The 26,393-nt window shown below is 48.1% G+C and overlaps 1 protein-coding gene across 1 annotated transcript in view; it reads left to right on the top strand.

The window, feature by feature from the left end:
• Positions 1-26,393, top strand: part of LOC139235136 (electrogenic sodium bicarbonate cotransporter 4-like) — a 151,275-nt gene that overhangs the window by 74,953 nt on the left and 49,929 nt on the right. Inside the window, exons 14-21 of the mRNA XM_070866348.1 lie at positions 1,385-1,559; positions 6,128-6,261; positions 8,984-9,255; positions 16,148-16,209; positions 18,912-19,112; positions 20,185-20,298; positions 24,749-24,910; positions 25,853-26,031. Coding sequence (XP_070722449.1) covers positions 1,385-1,559; positions 6,128-6,261; positions 8,984-9,255; positions 16,148-16,209; positions 18,912-19,112; positions 20,185-20,298; positions 24,749-24,910; positions 25,853-26,031 — 1,299 coding nt within the window. The remainder of the gene's footprint in view (positions 1-1,384; positions 1,560-6,127; positions 6,262-8,983; positions 9,256-16,147; positions 16,210-18,911; positions 19,113-20,184; positions 20,299-24,748; positions 24,911-25,852; positions 26,032-26,393) is intronic.

The following is a 26,393-nucleotide window of genomic DNA, read 5'->3' as shown; positions in this document are numbered from 1 at the left end:
CAGGCCCTGGCCTTTCCTCTCCTTCTGCGCGCTGACCTTGGCCGGCTCAAGCTTCATGCTGAGCACCATTCCCTTGGATCCCCGGCATCCGAAGATTCACAGCCCAATGCCCTTCCTGCTCCCAGCCACCAATCCCGACCCACTCCCGCTCCCACTCACCAATCCCGACCCACTCCCACTCCCACTCATCAATCCCGACCCACTCCCGCTCCCACTCACCAATCCCGACCCACTCCCACTCCCACTCATCAATCCCGACCCACTCCCGCACCCACTCACCAATCCCGACCCACTCCCACTCCCACCAATCCCGACCCACTCCCGCTCCCACTCACCAATCCCGACCCACTCCCGCTCCCACTCATCAATCCCGACCCACTCCCGCTCCCACTCACCAATCCCGACCCACTCCCGCTCCCACTCACCAATCCCGACCCACTCCCACTCCCACCAATTCTGACCCACTCCCGCTCCCACTCACCAATCCCGACCCACTCCCACTCCCACTCCCACCAATCCCGACCCACTCCCGCTCCCACTCCCACCAATCCCGACCCACTCCCGCTCCCACTCACCAATCCCGACCCACTCCCGCTCCCACTCACCAATCCCGACCCACTCCCACTCCCACCAATCCCGACCCACTCCCGCTCCCACTCACCAATCCCGACCCACTCCCGCTCCCACTCATCAATCCCGACCCACTCCCGCTCCCACTCACCAATCCCGACCCACTCCCGCTCCCACTCACCAATCCCGACCCACTCCCGCTCCCACTCACCAATGCCGACCCACTCCCGCTCCCACTCACCAATCCCGACCCACTCCCACTCCCACCAATCCTGACCCACTCCTGCTCCCACTCATCAATCCCGACCCACTCCCGCTCCCACTCACCAATCCCGACCCACTCCCGCTCCCACTCACCAATCCCGACCCACTCCCGCTCCCACTCACCAATCCCGACCCACTCCCGCTCCCACTCCCACATACTAGCCCTGACAAGCAACTTATAAAGTATTAAAAAAACGCTCTGGGTTCAAAAGCCCTTATTCGGAGCATGTAACTTGAACATATTTGAACCAAGAAATCCGACTGTATCAAAACACTATTTCCCCAGGAGTTTATTAGACGACGGAGTAACATTAAATCTGGCACTCGGCATATAGTGTCGGGCGATGTAACCATCCAGTTCAAACTTGGAGCACAGAGAAAGAGCTGGGGTCCAAAAAGAGAGAAAAGTAGAACTAGCTTTCGAGTGGTCCGAGGTACTAAGTTACACCTGCACACAACTTCCTGCACACCAGCACTCCTGCCATGTTCCCTGAATGATCTGCTGCTTCCTATGTACACCCCTGAGTTCGCTCTCTCTCACCGGCTGCAGGTTTTGCGGAGGCATGATACTGGATATCAAGAGGAAACTCCCCTGGCTGCCCAGTGATTTCTACGAAGGATTCCACATTCAATCCGTTTCCACCATCCTCTTCATCTACCTAGGCTGCATCACCAATGCCATTACATTTGGAGGATTATTGGGCGAAGCAACTGACAATTATCAGGTGACAGACATCATGATACAAAATTCTTACAGGGCTTGACAGGGTAGATGCAGGGAGGGTGTTTCCCCCGGGCTGAGGAGTCTAGAACCAGGGGTCACAGTCTCAGGATAAGGGGTTGGTCATTTAGGACTGAGATGAGGAGAAACTTCTTCACTCAGAGGGGGGTGAATCTTTGGAATTCTCTGCCCCAGGGGGCTGTGGAGGCTCAGTCATTGAGTATATTCAAGACAGAGATCGATAGATTTTTGGATATTAAGGGAATCAAGGGATATGGGGACAGTGCAGGGAAGGGGGAGTTGAGGTCGATGATCAGCCAAGATCTCATTGAATGGCGGAGCAGGCTCGAGGGGCCGAATGGCCGACTCCTGCTCCTAATTCTTATGTTCTTATGACACCATGCTGCTACTTCCAATTATTGAGTCCCGACTCGCCCAAACACCCGTGAATTGATCAAAAGAAAAAGAAAGACTTGCATTTATATAGCACCTTTCACAACCACCGGACGTCTCAAAGCGCTTTACAGCCAATTATGTACTTTTGGAGTGTAGTCACGTTGTAATGTGGGAAACGTGGCAGCCAATTGGCGCACAGCAAGCTCCCACACACAGCAATGTGATAATCTGGTTTTGTTATATTGATTGAGGGAAAAATATTGGCCCCAGGACACCGGGGATAACTCCCCTGCTCTTCTTTGAAATAGTTCCACGGAATCTTTTACATCCATCTGAGAGAGCAGACGGGGCCTCGGTTTAATGTCTCATCTGAAAGACGGCACCTCCGACAGTGCAGCACTCCCTCAGCATTGCACTCGAGTGTCAGCCTGGATTTATGTGTTCAAGTTCCTGGAGTGGAATCGAACTCCCAAACTACTGGCTCAGAATAAAGTGACAAACACCGGGGCCCAAAATACTGTTCATTCAACAAACAAGAGATTGTCCGATTTTGTCTGAAATGAACAAAATTGGTGGTCAGTTTTTTTTAACACATGCCATTTCTGAGGAGTCCTTTAATCGAAGAGAAAAATACATTCTTTTGGTTATCGTTAAAGGAAGACCATTATCTCCTAAAATAAAGCAAACCATGTTTCCACGATGAGCCTTGGCTGACACTGAGGGCGCAGCATGTCTTCGTTCCTCAGTGGCTCATGTGGAGGAGCAGGCTTTGATTGTCCCCGATGGCAGGCCCGATACACTGGTGCTAGGTGGAGGGGCATTCACCTCATATCTGGCTGTACTCGATACGGTCACCTCACACTCGGTTTTGAGGTACGATGGACGCTCCTGTGGCCCACGGTCTTTCAGTTTTGATGCACCCTTGACCAGCAGAGTGTGTGTGGCCAGTTGCCCCGGTAACCAGCAGGTCCTATATTCACGACACCTTCTGTTCCCTGACATACTAGCTGTGCAAGGCTCAGATTGTGCTTTTAAAATTAACCACACAACAAGGAAAGCTTTCATCCACTTTCCACATACAATCAGACAAGTTTACAGCACGGTGGGAGGCCATTCGGCCCATCGTGTCCGCGCCGGCCGACCAAGAGCTACCCAGCCTAATCCCACCTTCCAGCTCTCGGTCCGTAGCCCTGCAGGGTACAGCACTTCAGGGGCACATCCAGGTACTTTTTAAATGTGGTGAGGGTTTCTGCCTCTACCACCCTTTCAGGCCGTGAGTTCCAGACCCCCACCACCCTCTGGGTGAAGAAATTTCCTCTCAAATCCCCTCTAAACCTCCTACCAATTACTTTAAATCTATGCCCCCTGGTTGTTGACCCCTTTGCTAAGGGAAATAGGTCCATCCTATCCACCCTATCCAGGCCCCTCATCATTTTATACACCTCAGCCTCTTCCACCCGCTGACTTGATGAACTTAAAAGATTATCTGAAACAGTCCCTATAACAGCTGACTTGCCTGTGTGCGAATGTGTGTGTTTATGAGTAGCTTGCAGTTGTAAACTGGCTGGTGGTGCAACTGGAGTGGAGAATATATCCATTTGCTCCGTGATCGGAGGACATTTATACCCAGCTGCATTCAATCTTGGGATAGGGCCTCAAAACAATTTGTAGATTATCTTGAAGCAACATGAATGCTCAATTCTAATTGCCATTTTGATTTTGTAGGCTGCACAGGAGTTTACTGACTTTCATCGAATCACAGAACGGTTACAGCACAGACGGCCATTCGGCCCGTCGAGCCCGTGCCGGCTCTCTGCAGGAGCACCTCAGCCAGTCTCCCCCTCCCCCGCCCTTTCCCCGGAGCCCTGCCCATTATTTCCCTTCAGGAACTTATCCAACTCCCTTTTGAAAGCCACGATTGAGTCTGCCTCCCCCGCCCTCTCAGGCAGCGCATTCCAGATCCTAACCACTCGCTGCATAAAATGTTTTCCCTCATGTCGTCTTTGGTTCTTTTGCCAATCGCCTTAAATCTGTGTCCTCTGGTTCCCGACCCTTCCACCAATGGGAACAGTTTCTCTCTATCTACTCTGTCCAGACCCCTCATGATTTGGAACACCTCGATCAAATCTCCTCTCAACCTTCTCTGCTCCAAGGAGAACAACCCCAGCTTCTCCAGTCTATCCACGTCACTGAAGTCCCTCACCCCTGGAACCATTCTCGTAAATCTTTTCTGCTCCCTCTCAAAGGCCTTCACATCCTTCCTAAAGTATGGGGCCCAGAATTGGACACAATACTCCAGTTGAGGCGAAACCAGTGTTTTTATTTATGAAGCCCAAGATCCCCTAAGTTTTTTAACCGCTTTCTCAACTTGCGCAAACCTTCACCGATTTGTGCACATACACCCCCAGAACAAACGTTCAAATAAACAGTACAGTGACTAGCATGTGTTTCACAGAGGAAGCAAAGATGGGTATCACAGATGAGGAGACAGTTTTTTACACAGTGAGTCGTTGTGATCGGGAACACGCTGCCTGAAAGGGCGGTGGGAGCAGATTTGATTAACTGTCAAAAGGAAAGATTTGCTGGATTATGGGGAAAGAGGATGGGGAGTGGGACTGATTAGATCGCACTTTTCAAAGAGCCCTCAGAGACACCGTGGGCCAAATGGCCTCCTTCTGTGCTTTAGTAGGCATGGTGCTCAATATTAATCAACATGAAGGAACAATGAGGAAAACAAATAGAACACCGAGGTATATCTTCTTCTCTTCTGAGGCAGTCCCTCGGAGTTGAGGAACACTTGCTTCCTCACTAATATGAGTTCTCAGTGATTGATGAGACCAATGTGGGATCTACAATCTCTGTCACAGGTGGGGCAGAGGGTGGTTGGTGGGGCGGGTGGGTGGGGGGCTTGGGTTAGGGTTAGGGTTACGCTCCTTCCGTTGTTTGTACTTGGCTTCCGCGTGCTCCCGGCGAGGAGACCCGAGGTGTTCGGCATCTTCTCGAACGCTTCCTCTCCACTTTGAGCGGTCTTGGGTCAGGGATTTCCAAGAGTCGGTGATGGATGTTACATTGTTCCAAGGAGGCTTTGAGGGTGTCCTTGAAGTGTTTTCTCTGCTCTCCAGGGCCTCGCTTGCCGTGACGTAGCTCGGAGTACAGCGCTTGTTTCAAGAGTCCAGTATCAGGCAAGCGGACAATGTGGCCCGCCCATAAGAGCTAGTCGAGCGTGGTCAATGCTTTGATGCTGGGGATGTTGGTATATAGCCAAAATACCACAGTCAAAGTCAGAGGAAATTATGTTTAAACTGTACGGTGCTTTGGTGAAACAAAACCTTAAGGCTCTGCAGAGAAGAATCATGAGACTGGCCGCGAGTGTCAGCAGACAGAATTATGGGCAGTGGCGTCTGAAACGTGGACCATTCTCCCTTGAAAGGCAGACCCTCAGTGATGTACAGGTGGTAAATATTGTCGACACGGTTAAACGGAAGTGTTACTTCACATGATACCAAGCCCAATGGCCGGGGGGCACAGGTTTAAATGAGTGGAAACCAAATGTCAGGAAGTAGTTCTTCAGATAAAGGGTTCTCACCGAGTGAATGGGCAGTGGTTTCAGAAACCCTCGAATCACTGAGAAAATAGCTGCCATGTTTCCCACTTTACAACAGTGACTACACTTCAAAAAATATGTCATTGTCTGTAAAGCGCTTTGAGATGTCCAGTGGGTGTGAAAGGCGCTATATCAATGCAAGTCTTTATTTTCCTTTGCTGATTGTTGAAATAGTGCCACAGGATCTTTATGTCCTGAACTGCAGTGTCAGCCTGGATTTCTGTACTCAAGTGCCTGGAGTGGGATTTGAACCCACAACCTTTTGACATGGAGGCGAAAGTGCTGCCCACTGAGCCACAGCAACAGTAACTAGTGTGGCCTCAATCATATCTATCAAGTGACCCTGTGAATGAATGTGTCGCTCCCTTTTACTTAATGTGAGCAGCTGAAACACAAAACACAACCACAGTGTGTGATGGAACGTTGATCTCTGGTGAATTGAGTCGGATTAGTTCAAGCTTTGTCCACGAGGTAGTAATCTTGCATGTTGCCCGGACCCGCCATTACATCCAATTCAATTGAAACCTAGTGGCTTCCACTGCAAACTAACTGACTTTTTGTTTGACGAACAGGGTGTGATGGAAAGCTTTCTGGGCACTGCGTTCGCTGGAGGCGTGTTCTGTTTATTTGCGGGTCAGCCTCTCACCATCCTGAGCAGCACAGGTCCGATCCTCATTTTTGAAAAGCTGCTGTATGACTTCAGCAAGTGAGTATTCGGCTATTCTTCAACTGCAGTGCCCACCGTGTAGGGACAGTCTGTCATTTTAATTGCCTTATTGCCAAAGGGAGCGAGATGGATCTTAACAGGACAGCCATTCTGTGAGTGCACTCCTTCATTTAGCAAGCCTTGGGGATATGTTGCATGTTTTGTGTCTGTAATCAGGGTGAGGAGCTGGGTCTGGTGTAAGGAGCCCTTCTCTTTAAAATGCCAATTAAATATAATGGTTATGACTTTAAGCTATTCTTTCAAATGATCTTGAAAAACATTTTTTTATTTATTCATTCACTGGCATCGCCAGCAAGGCCAGCCCTCGAGAAGGAGGTGGTGAGCCGCCTTATACAACGGAGTGTCTCACTGGGCCATTAAGAGTCAACTACATTGCTGTGGGTCTGGAGTCACATGTAGGCCAGACCGGGTAAGGGCGGCAGATTTCCTTCCCAAAAGGACATTAGTGAAGAGGTGGGGTTTTTACAATAACCCAATATCACCATTAGCTTTTTGTTCCCATGGATGCAAGTCATGTCTCGATCCAAGGGACTGCTTAATAAGAAGATTTAGTTAACTGAATTTAAATTCCCCAGCTGTTATTTGAATTCATGTCCCCAGGATCATTAACCTAGGCCTCTGGATTATTAGTCTAGTGATATAACCACTGTGTTACCATACTAGTAACAAAGATACTGAGCAAACTTCAGAGCATTGCTCTTTTTACAGAGGGTCACCTACACTGTGGGCTCGACTTTGCTGTAAAAATAAGGGTGAGGCTAACAGGGCTCACCGGTATTTACGTGGAGACCGGACAGAAACTTCCTGTAATTCACACTCACAGTTAAATGCAAAGATCTGGAAATTTCTGCTCCGCCAAAAGCTGTTTGAAAGCAGTTTCTCGCTGCCTGACTCACCATTCACCAGCATTGCACAGGGTGAAGTTACTGCAATTACCCCGTAGATAGGGACTTAACTCACCAACAAGGGTTAGGACTTGACCAGTCCTGGCCAAGTACCTTTTAATGAAAGAAAGACTTGCATTTATATAGCGCCTTTCATGACCACCAGACATCTCAAAGCGCTTTACAGCCATTGAAGTACTTTTGTGCACAGCAAGTTCCCACACACAGCAAAGTGATAATGACCAGATAATCTGTTTTTGTTATGTTGATTGAGGGATAAATATTGGCCAGGACACCGGGGATAACTCCCCTGCTCTTCTTCGAAATAGTGCCATGGTTTTTTTTTACATCCACCTGAGAGAGCAGACGGGGCCTCGGTTTAACGTCTCATCCGAAAGACGGCACCTCCGACAGTGCAGCACTCCCTCAGTACTGTACTGGGAGTGTCGGCCTAGATTTAGGTCCTCAAGTCCCTGGAATGGGACTCGAACCCACAACCGATGTGATAAGTCTTTAATTACTGCCAAATAACCTCTCTGACACCGAAAAATTACTTTTACAAGTGTGGAGTTTCAATCCTTCAGATTTGAATTATTGTTGGAAATGTAAAAAAAATTAATTAACTTTTTTTCAACTTTTTCTTTCTGTCTTTTTTCTCTCTATCTTTCTCATCCTCTTTTTATTATGCTTTCTGTTCCTGATTAAACATTGAATTCATTATTCTAACTGACACTTCCTGGTTCAGACTCTGCGCTGCTCATTAACAATTCTTCAATCTGATTGGTTAAGGAGATCACCCAGTAGCTTGCCCCGTTCACAGAGATCCCAGATACTCCCGTAGAGGGCGCTGCACATTTTGGATGTTTGGCTGACGGGTTTATATCAAGTTAACTCGCGCAACCAGATCATAACCTCAACCAGGCTGAGGAGGGAGGCGCTTGTCTATGAATTAATGTTTGCTTATTTTCATTGAAAAAGAAAACATACGTTTGTGGACTCGGTCATTGGAAAATCATTTGAATGCAGTATGCCTTTTTAAAAACATTGATTCAAAAGGTGAGGACAATGCAGGCCAGGTCGTATTTATTGTCCATCCCTGGTCATCCGGTACAACAGCGTGGCTCGCTTGGCAACTTGCGAAGGCTTTAAGGGTCAGCCACGTCACGCGGTAATGAGCAGGCAAGCAACAGGTTAGGGCAGCAGGAAGGAAGTGAGGGGAGGGAGAGGAGGGAGGGAGGGAGGGAGGAAGGAAGGAAGGAGAGAGAGAAAGGAAGGAAGGAAGAAAGAAAGAAAGACTTGCATTTATATAGCGCCTCTCATGACCACCGGGCGTCTCAAAGCGCTTTACAGCCAATGAAGTACTTTTGGAGTGTATTCACTGTTGTAATGTGGGAAACACAGCAGCCAATTAGCGCACAGCAAGCTCCCACAAACAGCAATGTGATAATGACCAGATAATCTGTTTTTTTTGTTATGTTGATTGAGGGATAAATATTGGGGAATCAGTTGGGTCTTTAGGAATCAAGCAGCTTCATGGTCATTCTACCTGCCCAGTACCCGCCGAGCGGACTTGCTTCTGCTGCCAACCCAGTGCCTTACTGATGGAAATGGAGTCTTGAGTTCCTCCATTACTGCAAGTGCTGTTGTTTTAATTCCTTCACCAGACATAAACAGCACTGGTCTGACACAATCGCCCTCAAAACTTACTGCGATATTATCCTTGCACTATTCAGTCTGAAGGGCACATGTCTCTCTTGCAGGAGTAACGATATTATCCTTGCACTATTCAGTCTGAAGGGCACATGTCTCTCTTGCAGGAGTAACGATATCGACTACCTGGAATTCCGGCTCTGGATTGGTCTCCATTCTGCCCTTCAGTGCCTTCTGCTGGTCACCACGGACGCCAGCTTCATCATCAAGTACATCACCCGTTTCACAGAGGAAGGCTTCTCCATGCTCATCAGCCTGATCTTCATCTACGATGCCATCAAGAAAATGATTGGGGCCTTCATGTACTACCCCATCAACTCGGGCTACAAACCCGACTACGTAACCACGTACAAGTGTGAGTGTGAGGCTCCAGACCCAGGTGAGTCAGACATCAACTCAGCGCAGAGGGGAGAGACAGGACGGAAAATGGAATAGAAATGTCTCAGTATCAGAGCTAGTTTCCACCTTCTGAAGAATTTCACACTTCATTTCTCCTCTGAGCTCACTTCTGTTAGAGACGGACCTGAAGTAGACAATTTCGAACCAGTTTATGTCCATTAAGGCTAGAGGTTCCCATAGATTCTCTCAATTGTCATCATAGGCAGTCCCTCGGAATCGAGGAAGACTTGCTTCCACTCTAAAAATGAGTCCTCAATTGTTGTGCAGCAGTAAATACGTCATCACTGTTCCCATTGGTCGGGCAGGGTTAAAATTGGGCCTAAAGCGTTTCCGTGCTTTCAGAGCACCCACTTGTATTTACAGGGACCACCCACTCATAGAGCTGCCCCACTTCATACCGAGGGTCGATGCAAGCAGCTGACACACACACTGCATTGCTGCCCAGAGAAGGCCAACATTAGCTGGAACCCTCAGAGACACTGCCTCAGCAGCTTGCGAAACACCTTCCATTAACATCGGGGAAGGGTTCACAGCCACAATCATGGAGCGACTTGATCGGGGCCCAGGGGAGGCAAGAGTTTGAGGCCTAGGAGAGGTGTGAGTTTGGGGCCTGGGAGAGGTGTGAGTTTGGGGCCTGGGAGAGGTGTGAGTTTGGGGCCTGGGAGAGGTGTGAGTTTGGGGCCTGGGAGAGGTGTGAGTTTGGGGCCTGGGAGAGGCGTGAGTTCAGGGCTCGGGAGAGGCACGAGTTCAGGGTCCGGGAGAGGCGTGAATTCGGGGCCAGAAGAGGCGAGGGCCCAGGGGCAGCACGGGTCAGCCCACACTCCGATATGTGTGCGCACTGGGTCCGTGCAGCAGAGCAGGTCTCCAGTCGTCTTGGTTAACCATTGCCACTGGACCAAGACCGAGCTCTGTCAAGCCCGTGTGGTGGCTGGTGTGCAACGGTCACCCCACGTTAAAAAAATCCACGCACAGGTATCTTCCATCCTTCAGGATGTAGTTCAGGACCGGGAATATTAGGTCATCGAAACCCTGTGAACGCAATCCCTTTCTGGAGTGGAAGCAAGTCATCCTCGATACGAGGGACTGCCTAAGAAAGAAGAAAGTCCACAGCCAGATGAGAAGGTAGCAGCTCCCGCTTTAGGCTACTGCTCCTACACGATTATTTTGGCCAATGCTCTGAGATCTGTCAGGCAAGGTGTCGGGAGAGGATGTGACCATACCAGGAGTGTTTTGGCCTGAAGCTCTTCTTTTTATTGTAAAGGCAACTCATGCCCACGATGGTCAGGGCAGCATTCATCTGTAAATGCCATTTCTTTGAATGAACATGTTTATGTCAATACTGTTAATTTGACTATTGTAACTGATTATTTACTATCTTTATATCTGCTGCGAACTTTGTTTGGCTGCTTTCAATCCTGGGTAAGTATCTCCTAGAGCCGATCGCTTTGTTCCTCTTTCCTCCCCCTATGTCTGACCACTTTGACTCGACCTGTAATTGAAACTACTCCCACTTAGGTTTCATTTGATGTTAATGTTTTATAGCACTTGCTTAAAACAAGAAATTAAGGGATATGGGCCAAAGGGGTACATGGAGTCTCATTGAATGGTGCAACAGTCTTGAGGGACTGAATAGCTTCCTCCTGTTCCGATAAAGAAATAAAGGCTTGGATTTATATAGCAGCTTTCATCGCCACCAGACATCTCAAAGCACTTTACAGCCAATGAAGTACTTTTCAAGTGTAGTCACTGTTGTAATGTGTCAGCCAATTAGCACACATCAAGCTCCCACAAACAGCAACATGATAATGACCAGATAATCCGTTTTTTTGATTGAGGGATGGATATTGGCCAAGACACTGGGGATAACTCCCCTGCTCTTCTTCAAAATGGTGCCATGGGATCTTTTACATCCACCTGAGAGAGCAGACAGGGCCTCGGTTTAACATCTCATCCGAATGACAGCACCTCCGACAGTGAGGTGCTCCCTCAGCACTGCACTGCGAGTGTCAGCCTAGATATTTTGTGCTCAAGCCCCTGGAGTGGGACTTGAACTCACAACTTTCTGACCTAGAGGCGAGGGTGCTACCCACTGGGCCACTGGTTGACACTTCTGTTCCTAAGTGTTGGGAAGGGAGAATCTAGCAAACGGATTTCTCCATTCAACTAACTGCAGGTAACCTCACTCATCTTTCACCCTGCCCATGATTCGTGCTTTGCATATCGGAAGCCTGATTGTTGTGAACCATAATGGCGCCAGGCATAAATTAAGTGACATCATTCTCTTGCGGAAGAACATTCCCTTATTGCCATTATTGCTAGTAGCATTACTGTTCTGACTGCCGCAGGGCCGTAGCAACATGAGCCTGTTCAGCCATTCAGTGAGATCATGTCTGATCTGTGTCCTAATTCCATTTACCCGCCGTGGCTCCATGTGCCTTAATACCCGAGGGTTAGCAACAATCTAGCAATCTCAGATTTAAAATGATTAATTAAGCTAGCGTCAACTGCTTTCTGTACGAGAGAGTGCCAACTTCAACCACACTTTGTGTGAAGAAATATTTCCCAACTTCCCTCCTGAATGTCCTGGCTCTGATTTTAAGGTTAAGTCCCCTTGTTCTAGACTCCCCCACCAGCAGAAAAAGTTTCTCTCTATCTACCCTCTCAATTCTTCTGAAAATCCTAAAAACATCAATCAAATCACCTGTTAACCTTCTATACTGCAGTGAGTACAAGCCTAATGTATGTAATCTCTCCTCATAATCTAACCCTTGGAGCCCTGGTGACATTCTGATTAATCTGTGCTGCCCTCCTTTATCGCAACTTTAACGTAGTACAGGTGGAACCTCCCTTATCCAGAACTCCCTTATCCAGAACCACCCCTCGTCCAGAACCATTCCCAGCCACCGGGTGGCGCATGCGCAGAACTCCGACATGAACAAATTGATGTCCTTCCTCGCTGCCAACTCCGGCAATTGCTGGCCTGACCCCGCGATCCACCGCCCCTCTCCCCCCTCCACCCCCCATGATCTCACTGCCGCACTCCCAGCCCCAAGCCAGCCAGCCCTGATATCCCCTTGCTCAGTACCTGTACCGTCCAATTTAACGTCACCGCCCCTTGTCCGGAAAAATCCCTCATCCAGAACAGTTCAGGTCCCAAGGGTTAAGGGTTCCGGATAAGGGAGCTTCAACCTGTAATATGTGTCAAGGCGATTTACAGCAGTATAATGGGACAAAAATTGCCTGATTAAAAATTAAGTCAGGCAGAGAGATCCACGTTTCAATGTGGACAATTGCAGGTCGCAACCAACATGTAGCCCTTCCATGGGATATTGAAATGCCATGGACTCGATCTCTCCCCCACTGGTTTGAAAGCAGGCAGGGTTGGACAGGTTGATCATTCTCTGGAAGGTAGGAATTTAAAAAGCAGAGACTGGCTTCCAGTCCAAGGTATCACCATGTTTTGGGTTCTCCCACGCAAACCTCTGACTCCTCGATGAATAGCGGCAGGTGAACTATAACTGTAATGGAAGTACGATTCAGAGAGTGAAGAACACATGATGTGAATAAGCTGCACGGGAACCTTTAGTGAATCCATAGTTTGTGCAGACATCCTCCTGCTTACACAGCAAGTAATCGCGATCAAACTGACTCAAGCGGACACCTGGACACCAGGGTTTACTTAAGGACAAAATCTTTGAAATGCATTTAAGAATATAAGAACGTAAGAATTAGGAGCAGGAGTCGGCCATTCAGCCCCTCGAGCCTGCTCCGCCATTCAATGAGATCACGGCTGATCTTCGACCTCAACTCCACTTTCCTGCACTGTCCCCATATCCCTTGATTCCCTTAATATCCAAAAATCTATCGATCTCTGTCTTGAATATACTCAACGACTGAGCCCCCACAGCCCTCTGGGGCAGAGAATTCCAAAGTTCACCACCCTCTGAGTGAAGAAGTTTCTCCTCATCTCAGTCCTAAATGGCCGACCCCTTATCCTGAGACTGTGACCCCTGGTTCTAGACTCCCCAGCCCGGGGGAAACATCCTCTCTACATCTACCCTGTCAAGCCCTGTAAGAATTTTGTATGTTTCAATGAGATCACCTCTCATTCTTCTAAACTCTAGAGAATATCGGCCTAGACTACTCAATCTCTCCTCATAGGATAATCCCCCCAATCCCAGGAATCAGTCTGGTGAACTTTCGCTGCACTCCCTCTAGAGTAAGTATATCCTTCCGGGTGCAATACTCCAGGTGCTGTCTCACCAGGGCACTCTTATACTCTTGCAATAAAGGCCAACATTACCATTTGCTTTCTGAATTGCTTGCTGCACCTGCAGTAAAGGTGGAGTTGAACTGTTTATTGTAACCCGATAATACATTTCATTTTATGGAGCGTGCGCATTTTGACAGCACATACATCTTAAACAGAAATCAGTTTAGACACGTTAAATATATGAGATTTCTAAATTATTTAAGCTTCTCGGAATGTTCACCTTCATTTCCAAGTAAAGCAGATGTTACCGTTGTGTGTTAGTAATTTAGAAGCTGCACTAACATTTGTGGGGGGTGTGAGCAAGATTGGATTCCTGAACTACACAATCGGTTGCTCCTTATCATAGATTCACTCAGCAGTGAAAGGTATTCTGTAATACAATCTGCCGGTCTGCGATTCTCTGTCGATCTTAGCGCTGCTGTTTAATCCGATATTTCCGGAGCTTCTGGCTCCTTCCTCCCTCATACAGATCCCATGCTGCTTGCCTATGGGTTCATATTTGAGTGGCAATTAATGATGTGGGGTTTAGCAGTCAGGTTAAAGCGGAGATTAGACCAGCCCATACATCTCACAGATGCGGTCAGGGTACCATGAGCTGTAAACGTTAGCTCACACTAATTTAGTTTTGTTACCCAGATTGATTCCTGGGATGAAAGGACTGACAAATGATGAGAGATTGTATAGACTGGGCGTGTAGAAGAGTGGGAGGTGATCTCATTGAAACATACAAGTTTCTGAGGGGGATTGACAGGGAAGATGCAGGGAGGATGTTTCCCCCGGGCTGGAGAGTCTAGAACCAGGGGTCACAGTCTCAGGATAAGGGGTCGGCCATTTAAAACTGAGATGAGGAGAAATTTCTTCACTCAGAGGGTGGTGAATCTTTGGAATTCTCTGCCCCAGAGGGCTGTGGAGGCTGGGTCTTTGAATATATCCAAGGCCGAAATCGACAGATTTTTGAGGTCTAGGGGAATCCAGGGATATGGAAATCGGGCAGGAAAGTGGAGTTGAGGTCAATGATCAGCCGTGATCTCATTGAATGGCGGAGCAGGCTCGAGGGGCCAAATGGCCTACTCCTGCTCCTATTTCTTATGTTCTTATGTAATGAGCTCGTCGTGTCCAAAACCACTTGTGAAAAACGTAGGGCTGGAAATTCGTTATGGCCCACTGTGAGGCGATGATGGTGCCGGGGTGCTCCCTTTAGCGCCGGGCGATGTTTACCGCCTCAAAGTGCAATATTCACTTGTATTGCCCCAAGAGGGGAGTGGAACGCCAAGGGAAGTGTTCCCCATCCTCCTCGGGCACTAACAGAGCGATAGTGCAGGAGGCCGGCTCAAATTTCAATAAACCTCACCCACCCTTCCCCACTGCTGCAACAAATACATAGAAGTTGAAAAACTGAGATTTCAGCACGGACCTTGCGCTCCAGACGATGTCGCCCAGGATCGTCGCTGGACCGACTGCTTACCCCACCAGTCTCAGCGCCAGGCGCTACGACAGGCCAAAGAGTCAATTTTGCAAACGCGCAGCCACGGTGACGTCACTAAGTGGGCGGGGCAAGTGAGCACATCGCAAACTGTCAGCGCTGCCGCTATATCTTCACTGAGGTCCGCGGCAGGCTGTCACAGCACGGCGCTCGGGCGGGAAGTGTTCAGCAGCCCCTTACCGCCCCTCTCTGGCGCTAATGGAGGCGCTAAACAGCCGAATTTCTAGCCCAAAGTCCTTTCATTGTTAATCAAAAAATGTAACTTTTCCCCACAGCTCAATCCTTGCCTTTAGCAGGGTGGGATAATCCATCTCAAAAAAAAGAAAGACTTGCATTCATATAGCGCCTTTCATGACCTCAGGATGCCCCAAAGTGCTTTACAACCAATGAAGTACTTTAGGAGTGAAGTCACTGTGAGAAACTCGGCAGCCAATTTGCACACAACAAGCTCCCACAAACAGCAATATGATTTTTTTAGGGATAAATATTGGCTAAGGATACTGAGGATACCTCCCCTGCTTTGTTTGAAATAGTGCCATGGGATCTTTTATATCCACCTGAGAGAGCAGACGGGGCCTCGGTTTAATGTCTCATCTGAAAGACAGCCCCTCCAACAGTCCGGCACTCCCTCAGCACTGCACTGGGAGTGTCAGCCTGATTTTTATGCTCAAGGAGTGGGACATTGAACCCACGACCTTCTGACTCTAGAGGCAAGAGTGCTGCCCACTGAGCCATGTGAAGGCTGTGATAGTAGCCCCAGGATACAGAGAGGAGATGGAAAGTAAGATACTGCCCGTCTTTCTGGATGATTCGAATGAACAACTTGGAGCAGTCAGAGTCAAGCCTAGCTCCAATTCCATCTCCTTTGCTGTGTGTGACACCAAGGCCAAACACTTTGCTCAGGTGGGAAGGAAGAGAAGAAAATGATGGGTTTTATGCCAGCTCCCAGAGGTCAGATTTAGAGTTTTGCTAAAGGTTGGCCGTGCATATTATTGGCTGGGATGATTTATGAAAACACCCAGAAGGGAATGGGGCAGAAAGTTTTAACCTCGACAAAGGCTGTAACGCTGAGAGTGTGTTGATGATACTAAACACATTTATTTCGTTGCCTCACAGTGAATACAACTTTCTTCAATGCTTCAGTTTCACTGGCTCTGAACACCACTAACATTTCTTTGGTAAGTTTCTGCTTTTTATTTCCATAACTTGACCCGTGTTCTGGTTATCTCAGTAAGAGCTGTTTCCTTCGGTCTCCATCAGCAGGCAAGGCAGAAAAATTTGGATTATGGCTTTCCACAGCACCAGAAAAGACTGGAACTAGAAAAGGCATATCCTCTTTCTGTACCCACAAAGCACAAAGTCTCCTGCTGTTTCTAGCATCTGCGGGCACATTGCTGTAACTACAAATGCACACCTCCCAAAGTCCAGGGAGTAGGCAAGTGGGAACACCATCACCTCCAGGTCACACACTATATCGCAATCCCTTCACTGTCGCTGGGTCAGTACTCTGGAACTCCTTCAAGAACAGCACAGTGTGACCACCTTCACCACATGGACTACAGCGGATCAAGAAGGGAGGAAGAAATGTGAAATATTAGATAAAATAAACATAATGAGAGAGGGAGGTATTAAGGGGTTTAGCATCTTTGAAAGTGGATAAATCCCCAGGCCCATTTGAAATGTATCCCAGATTACGGGAAGCAAGAGAGGAAATAGCAGAGGCTCTGACCATCATTTTCCAATCCTCTCTGGCTTCAGGTGTGGTGCCAGAGGACTGGAGGACTGCTCACATTGAACCTTTCTTTAAAAGGGGAGAAAGGGATAGACCGTGTAATTACAGGCCAATCAGCCTAACCTCGGTGGTGGGAAAATTATTGGAGAAAATTCTGAGGGACAGGATAAATCTTCATTTAGAAAGACACGGATTAATCAAAGACAGTCAGCATGGATTTGTTAAGGGAAGGTCATGTCTGACTAACTTGATTGAATGTTTTGAGAAGGTAACAAGGAGGGTCGATGAGAGTAGTGTATCAGAGGGTGGTGGGGGTCTGGAACTCACTGCCTGAAAGGGTGGTAGAGGCAGAAACCCTCTCAAGGACAACTAAGGATGGGCAATAAATTCTGGCCTTGCTGGTGATGCCCACACCCCAAGAGTGAATTTAAAATAAATGCAACATCTAACAGGGGCTACCAATTCAGTTTCTGTCTGTACATGCACACTCTTGTTAATGACACGCTGGTTCAGGGGTTAAACAGGGGTTCAGCACAGCTTCAGCGACAATTTCCGAGCACGTTTTTCATGCATCTATGGCAAAGGTGAGAGATCAAACATTCGCCTCGCTTCTCCAGCTGTCTGGGTGGAGTAACATGACCAGACGTTGTTGCCAGGTACAGATGCCCAAAACATTAAAAGTTAACAAATATTGGACCAAAAAAAACCACGTCTGGGTGATGGAGTGTATTTGCTTCAGAATTCACAGCGACACATTTGCTGTAAAGAACGAACTGGTTTATTAGCAAAGATTTAATAATCGAACTGAACATTACCAGTTCATCCACCAGGCTCACTACCACCTGCCTCATCGTGGACCCCCTGAACCCAACTGGCTGGGGTTTTATTGAGTCTTGTGAACATCACGTGACTGGCTCAACAGTTCCACAACTATTTTGGTAGAATATTAATTCAAGTGCCCCTTTTTGTACAGGCACAAAAATCCACAAATTATCCAATAAACATTAAAGAGAACCTTGACAAATCAAATTAAATTAAACATTTTATTCCCTGTTCAAATGCTGCACTCCAGTCCCTCCGGCGCCCACCTCTCGCGGAAGGCCGCGAGCGTACCGGTGGACACCGCGTGCTCCATCTCCAGGGACACTCTGGCTCGGATGTAACCGCGGAAGAGAGGCAGGCAGTTGGGCTGAACGACCCCCTCGACCGCCCGCTGCCTGGACCGGCTGACGGCCCCCTTGGCCATGCCCAGGAGCAGTCCCACGAGGGGGCCCTCGGACCTACCCGCTCCCCTCTGCACAGGGTGCCCAAAGATCAGGAGTGTGGGACTGAAGTGCAGCCAAAAATCGAGGAGCAGCCCCTTACAATAGCTCGACAAACCTGTGAGCATGTGCACACATTACAGGTGAGAACTTGTACAGGTATAAAACTGCAACTCACTGGGGTCCTCAATTCACAACTAAAGTTATGATCAACAGATCTAACAACTAAAGTATATTTTGCATTAGCTGACTACTTAATAATCAAGGCCCCCCAGTGAATTGTGGAGTTACAAAGAAAGAAATAATGTGTATTTATATAGCACCTTCCACAACCACAGGACCACAGCACTTTACAGCCAATGAATTGTAGTCACTTGTAATGTAGGAACAAGGCAGCCAAATTGCACACACCAAGGTCCAACAAACAGCAATGTGATAGTGGCCAGATAATCTGTTGTAGTAATGTTGATTGAGGGATAAATATTGGCCAGGACACCAGGGATAATTCCACTGCTCTTCTTCGAAAGAATGCCACAGGATCTTTTACATCCACCCAAGAGGTTTAATATCTCCTCTGAAAGACAGCACCTCCAACAGTGCAGCACTCCCTCAGCACTGCACTGGGAGTGTCAGCCTAGATTTTTATGCTCAAGTCCCTGGAGTGGGACTTGAACCCACAACCTTCTGACTCAGAGGCTAGAGTGCTGCCCACTGAGCCATGCCACAACTATACCTGTGTGTGTATAGTAGGGGAGAATGTGTATTTGGAACTTGTAACAAAGCTGCTTAAAGCAACAGGAGGTTGAGTCCAGGTACGGCCCAGATAATGTGTTTATCAGCTGATAGTTTCCTCCGAAAATCCTGACTTTCCTCTTTTTGTTCCAAGTATAATGTTGTCAACACAACAGCACTGGACTGGACTCAGCTCAGCAAGAAGGAATGCCTGAAATATGGCGGGAACCTGCTTGGAAAGTCCTGCAAGTATGTTCCAGACCTGGCTCTAATGTCTTTAATCCTCTTCTTTGGCACCTACTCCTTGACCGTGACTCTCAAGAAGTTCAAGTTCAGTCGCTATTTCCCGACCAGGGTAAGTGCTCCATGGAAACCCTGCTGGATTGTGGACAATAGAATGACCTGTCTCTGCCTCGTGGCATTGTTTGCCCCTTATTGTCGAGCCTCCAGCAGCTAAACCTTGTCTCAGGCCTCTTGGAAAGGCAGCCATTGTGCTCCGAAAGCCCTTCCCAAATGGCCAAAGAGCTAGCGATCTGGAACCATGGGAGGCCTGCCTCAGAAAGGGATTTGGCCTCAACCCAGAGTGTGAATGGGCCAGGTGCCGCCCCACAATCCTGTTACACAAATGTCCTGTGTATCAGGGCGAGACAGCACGGAATCCAGCAGGATGATCTGCAGCACAAACAGGCCGAGACCATCACTGCACTGGGGCAAGTACCTTGTCCACAGGCTCTGTCACATCTCCCAAACATTGTCCAAGCTGCCTCACAAATGTCCCAACAGGCCACTTGCTTATTGTCCGTGTCCCAACAGTGTCCGTTTCAATCCTTTGCGCTCTCAAGCTTTTTGCAGAAGGTGAAGTTGCTCTGAACAATTGATGTTCAGATACACACTCTGGCTTCTGTCAGCCTGATCCACCGGTGAGAGTTAGAAACATTCTCGGTTCAAGTACTGACTGAGCAGTCCACAATAAACCCACCCACTGCCCAACAAACAGAGCACAGTTCCCCTCTGATCCCAGCCACGATCCACAACTGGTTTGTGAGCAGCTTGAAACGGGACTCTGTGACACCACATCAGTCACTTTAGCCACAGCAGGTCGAGAGGCCCATGGGGAGCGGAGGTGGAGGAGTGTCCTTTTCCTGGACACTTCACAAGGGAGGTACAGGTGAACGCAGCGCGGGAGTTATAGTCCAGTTATTTTTCTGGCTTGTGTTAGCAAAGATTCCCGCAATTCCCATGTTGAGCCTGTCCCTGCAGCCACTCTAATTCTCTCCTCATTCACTCCGCCGTGTAAGCAAGGGCTCAGACCAGAGTACTTTCCCTCAACACTGCCCCTCCCCTTGTGACCCTGACCCCTGCACGTGTACATCTCCTTCCTTGCTTGTCTCCTTCCCCTTTCTACTCTTCCCTTTATTTTCCGTTAGATCCGAAGCCTGATCACTGACTTTTCCACCGTCATCTCAATTCTGGTTTTCTGTGGAATCGATGCTGCCGTTGGATTGGATACACTCAAGCTGCATGTCCCCAGCGAAATCAAGGTTTGCATAGAACTTGGCTATTTGCTACCTGTAGTTATTTTCCCGCTGCTACGTATAGTTTAGAGATCATCTTCCCAACTGTCTTTGAATTGAGGGTGCACGATACCACGCTGAATAAATAGGCATCCTTCTTCTTCATTGGGCCTGCTGCCTTACAGGTGTTTCAGAACCACGAGGGCCACACCAGGAAACCTTCACCACTTCCCCAAGACAACTTCGCTTCCATATGGTTTACTGTCCTGTTGAGTCCTCCAAATGCCCCATCAGAAAAGCGTTGGCTTTTTCCCATACCATAATTACCCCGCGGATGTCCTCTTTGGCACTGAGGCGGGCGAGGGGTGTGGGGGGGAGCTGGGTAGGTTAGGGCTGGCACAAATTCTTGCTTGCTCTGCTCTCCCCCAAAAGCCTTTCCCTCAAGGTCCTGGCACCAGGCTGACACCGGCTGGTCGCAGAGTATGAAGACCTGAAATGCAGGTTAGATATGCCAAATATAAGCCACTCTAAATATAAACGCCCTCCTCGTGAGGATATGTTCATATCATCTCAACCGGGAACGAATACATGTTTGTTTTTCCAAGCTGCTCTGTTGGTGTCAGTTGCAGCACCATGAAAGAAAGAAAGACTTGGATTTATATAGCGCCTTTCACGACTACCGGTGTCTCAAAGCGCTTTACAGCCAATGAAGTACTTTTGGAGTGTAGTCACTGTTGTAATGTGGGAAACGCGGCAGCCAATTTGTGCACAGCAAGCTCCCACACACAGCAATGTGATAATGACCAGATAATCTGTTTTTATTATGTTGATTCAGGGATAAACAACTCCCCTGCCCCTCTTAGAAATAGTGCCGTGGGACCTTATATGTCATTTTGAGAGGGGAGACTTTGTTTAACATCCCATCCGAAAGACGGCACCACCGACAGTGCGGTGCTCCCTCAGCCCTGCACTGGGAGTGTCAGCCTAGATTCATAAGAGAAAGGCTGAGGAGCAAGAATTTGTTCCAGCCCCAATCCCCAACTCCCGCCTCTGTGCCAGGTAGGACATCCATGGGGTAATTATGGTATATGAAAAAGCCAATGCTTTTCTCATGCAGTGGCATTCCTAGATTCCTCTGAAGTCACTGTTCAGGTCAAGAACTGCTTCACCTTTTCTGCCCGACTCCTTCTTCATACAGTGGGAGTTGCCCATGAGGGGACCAATGACAGGCCTCTTCGGCAGCACCTCCCAAACCCGCGACCTCTACCACCTAGAAGGACAAGGGCAGCAGGTGCATGGGAACACCACCACCTCCACGTTCCCCTCCCAGTCATACACCATACTGACTTGGAAATATATCGGCCGTTCCTTCATCGTCGCTGGGTCACAATCCTGGAACTCCCTCCCTAACAGCACTGTGGGAGCACCTTCACCACACGGACTGCAGCGGTTCAAGAAGGCGGCTCACCACCACCTTCTCAAGGGACAATTAGGGACGGGCAATAAATGCCGGCCTTGCCAGCAATGTCCACATCCCAGGAACGAATAAAAAAGTGTCTTTCAGTTAATTCAATGAGTTAACATGGGTCAACTTTCCCGTTCCGTGACTGGTGTTCACTCAACAGGCAGCAGTACTGATGCACTCTGTAAATCACACTCTTGGAATCATTTCTCCCCCAAAATGTGTCTGGTTTTTTAGAACTCTGGACATCACGGTTGTAAGAGTCTAGTGTAACTGGGGACGGTTCGATGTGAGTCACATTGTTTGAGATGAAACGTAACTTCTTTCCTCTAACCAATGTCGAAAATACCTATTTTAATTCTTCCTCTTTCTTTTCTCATTGACCTTATTTTCTTCTCGTGTCATGCCTCTGTCTGGATCTCCTTGCAACTGTTCTGTCGGCCTATCTTAGCTCCGGAAACTTATCAGTGACTTTTCTATCTTCGCGTCTATTCTGACTTTTGTTGGGATTGATACATATTTTGGACTGAACACACCAAAACTTCAAGTGCCTGTTGAGCTGAAGGTAATTTACCAAGGGCTTCTCTCACAGTTACAAGTTGGTAAATCAAATAATTAGGAAATATTTTTGAGTGGTGTCCTGGCTTACGGAACTGCCCTTGAATATACGGCCCCTTGTCCAAGCCACAAACGGTGAGATTGAAGTCCACTCTGTGCTGGTTATACCAATTCCATGTCTATTGAATTCGTCTCCATCCTGCTGGGCATAGAACTGAAGCAGAACATTGCTTCCACACAATGCCCGTGGCATCCCGTGGTGTTAAGGATGTCTGATACCAAGAATAGTAATTAGATACTGGCAACAGCAGCTATTCATCGGAGATTGGGTTTGATCCAAGTAAGGCATCTTTATTCTACATCAAACCCTAAGCCATATTTGATAACGGGAAAGTTCGGTGTTCAAACTGCATGCTACAATGTGGTTGTGTTCCATTCCCTAATAATGACATCACAAATCTTTAGTGCACAAGGGTTCACTACTTAAACTGAAAATAAATTGCACCAAAGAAATCATAATACATTAAAATAGCCTGAGGGTGGGTGAGGAGGGAGTGGGGGAGGGGTTGAGGGGGGGGCGCGGGGGCGGGATTTAAGGGAATGAAGAACTGTGCGTATTGAGCCCAGAAGGAATTGGAAATAAAAAGTGTGTGGTACAATGAGCAGGGTGGATTTAGCCTGTGGATTTATAGAGTAGGAGATATACCAGCAATCAGCTATACCAAGGATGCTGGAGAGAAATGAGCCCTGGACATTCCCTTCAGGCACACTGGGTCCCTCCCACAGGCATTTCTGGGAGTGGGCCGCTGTTCCTACTTTGCGATCATTATCCAAAAGGGAGGTTGGTGAAGATTAAACTACTTGCTACAATTGTAATGTATTTGCTCCATGGGTTCTTGCTTAAGAATCCATAGTAACACATTGCTATTAAGAACTAATTGGTTTAGTAACAAAGGTTTAACAATCACACTACACATTACCAGTACATCCACCAGGCTCACAACTGCATACCTCATCGTGGATCCCCCAAACCCAACTGGCTGGGGTTTTATTGAGTCTTGTGAACATCACATGACAGGCTAAGCCACTCACAATGCAACAGCTCCACCAAACTGTGAGCATACCCATGGGTGCATACGTTACAACAATCACACCTCCATCTTGCTCAGATAGCTTCGTGATGGCCATAGAAACATAGAAACATAGAAAATAGGTGCAGGAGTAGGCCATTCGGCCCTTCTAGCCTGCACCGCCATTCAATGAGTTCATGGCTGAACTTCAGTACCCCATTCCTGCTTTCTCGCCATACCCCTTGATCCCCCTAGTAGTAAGGACTTCATCTAACTCCCTTTTGAATATATTTAGTGAATTGGCCTCAACAACTTTCTGTGGTAGAGAATTCCACAGGTTCACCACTCTCTGGGTGAAGAAGTTTCTCCTCATCTCGGTCCTAAATGGCTTACCCCTTACCCTTAAACTGTGTCCCCTGGTTCTGGACTTCCCCAACATTGGGAATATTCTTCCTGCATCTAACCTGTCTAACCCCGTCAGAATTTTAAACGTTTCTATGAGGTCCCCTCTCATTCTTCTGAACTCCAGTGAATACAAGCCCAGTTGATCCAGTCTTTCTTGATAGGTCAGTCCCGTCATCCCGGGAATCAGTCTGGTGAACCTTCGCTGCACTCCCTCAATAGCAAGAATGTCCTTCCTCAAGTTAGGAGACCAAAACTGTACACAATACTCCAGGTGTGGCCTCACCAATGCCCTGTACAACTGTAGCAACATCTCCCTGCCCCTGTACTCAAATCCCCTCGCTATGAAGGCCAACATGCCATTTGCTTTCTTAACCGCCTGCTGTACCTGCATGCCAACCTTCTTGAACCGCTGAAGTCCGTGTGGTGAAGGTGCTCCCACAGTGCTGTTAGGGAGGGAGTTCCAGGATTGTGACCCAGTGACGATGAAGGAACGGCCGATATATTTCCAAGTCAGGATGGCGTGTGACTGGGAGGGGAACTTGCAGGTGATGGTGTTCCCATGCGCCTGCTGCCCTTGTCCTTCTAGGTGGTAGAGGTCATGGGTTTGGGAGGTGCTGCCGAAGAGGCCTGTCATTGGTCCCCTCATGGGCAACTCCCACTGTATGAAGAAGGAGTCGGGCAGAAAAGGTGAAGCAGTTCTTGACCTGAACAGTGACTTCAGTGGGATCTGAAAGATCTGGGAGTCTGGCAGCACTGCTGGAACCGTACCCCGACGGGGGAGAGAAAGTTCAGGGGCCCTAAAAAAAAAAATCAATACTTCAGAATATTCCAACATCCTGAGTAATTCAATAGTCTTTCAACCGTTTTATGGCATTGTACTATCTCTTGAGCTTCAGGTGGAGGTCACTGCTGTAAAATTATACAATTCATGACCACGTCTGGAAATCATACAAACTTACTGTATCTCTGCCTTTCCCTGTAGCCAACCCGTTCAGATCGAGGATGGTTTATTATTCCCTTTGGTAAAAACCCCTGGTGGGTCTACATCGCCAGTGCGCTGCCTGCTCTACTGGTCACCATCTTGATCTTCATGGACCAGCAAATCACAGGCGTAATCGTAAACCGGAAAGAACACAAGCTGAAGGTAGGTGACTGTGCTTCAGTGCCGGGCACGGTCGCTACAGATGTTTTGCTTCAACAGCGACAGATGTTAATGGTAAGGCCTAAGGAGTGCAACGAGCTGAAATCTCAGTAACATCCCTACAGGAAGCAGAAATGTTCACGGCGTTAGAACCAGGCTCAATTACATTGCTGGCAATTTAAGGTTTTCAATGGATATTTTTGACTGACCTGGAAAATCGGCTGTGGCAGCACTCTCAACTCTGAGTCCGAAGGTTGTGGGTTCCAGTCCCACTCCAGGGACTTGAGCACGTAAATCTAGGCTGACACTCCAGTGCCGTGCTGAGGGAGTGCTGCACTGTTGGAGGTGCCGTCTTTCAGATGAGACATTAAACCGAGGTCCTATCTCTCTCAGGTGGATGTAAAAAATCCCACGGCACTATTTCAAAGAAGAGCAGGGGAGTTATCCCCAGTGTCCTGGGGCCAATATTTATCCCTCAATCAACATCACAAAAAACAGATGATCTGGTCATTATCACATTGCTGTCTGTGGGAGCTTGCTGTGCGTAAGTTGGCTGCCGCGTTTCCCACATTACAACAGTGACTACACTCCAAAAGTACTTCATTGGCTGTAAAGCGCTTTGAGGCGTCCGGTGGTCGTGAAAGGCGCTATATAAATGCAAGCCTGTCTTTCTTTTTTTCACATTATGACCAGTACAGAAGATTGTTGTCACATCAGTGAGTCTCATGTGAAGTACTGGATCACAAGCATGATCCAATCAAACCATTTTCCAAATGATATTTGGCAACAGAAAGTGATGGAATGCGTGTGATAGGTCTCAGCTTTTTTTTAACATGAGGTGATAGTTGACGTTAGCCCGTGCTTCAGTTCAAATTGTGAATTAAATCTCTGCTGAACCACCATGACCTTCGGGTCAACTAAAGTCTTTCTCCCTCTGTGCTGCAGAAAGGGGCTGGTTACCACCTCGACCTATTCTGGGTTGGTCTTCTGTTGGCGATTTGTTCCTTTATGGGCCTGCCATGGTACGTAGCAGCAACTGTTATTTCCATCGCTCACATCGACAGTTTAAAGATGGAGACGGAAACGAGCGCACCGGGAGAGCAACCGCAATTTCTTGGGGTGAGGTACGTGAGCACGCAGACGCTGGCTTCATTTCTTCTGTATCCACATGCACGGTGAGGTGAAGCTGGTCTCCAAGTTTGGGCAGGTTACTGGCTGCTTTCCATCAAAGTTTCACCGCCATGTACTATAACTGCACAGTACCGAGCACTCTTAATCTGTTTTTTTATTCGTTCCTGGGATGTGGGCATCGCTGGCAAGGCCAGCATTTATTGCCCATCCCTAATTGCCCCTTGAGAAGGTGGTGGTGAGCCGCCTTCTTGAACCTCTGCAGTCCGTGTGGTGAAGGTGCTCCCACAGTGCTGTTAGGGAGGGAGTTCCCGGATTGTGACCCAGCGACGATGAAGGAACGGCCGATATATTTCCA

The sequence above is a fragment of the Pristiophorus japonicus genome, chromosome 22 (assembly GCF_044704955.1).
Source record: "Pristiophorus japonicus isolate sPriJap1 chromosome 22, sPriJap1.hap1, whole genome shotgun sequence".
NCBI classification, from domain to species: Eukaryota; Metazoa; Chordata; class Chondrichthyes; family Pristiophoridae; genus Pristiophorus; species Pristiophorus japonicus.
This window is presented reverse-complemented; position numbering and strand designations above follow the sequence as displayed.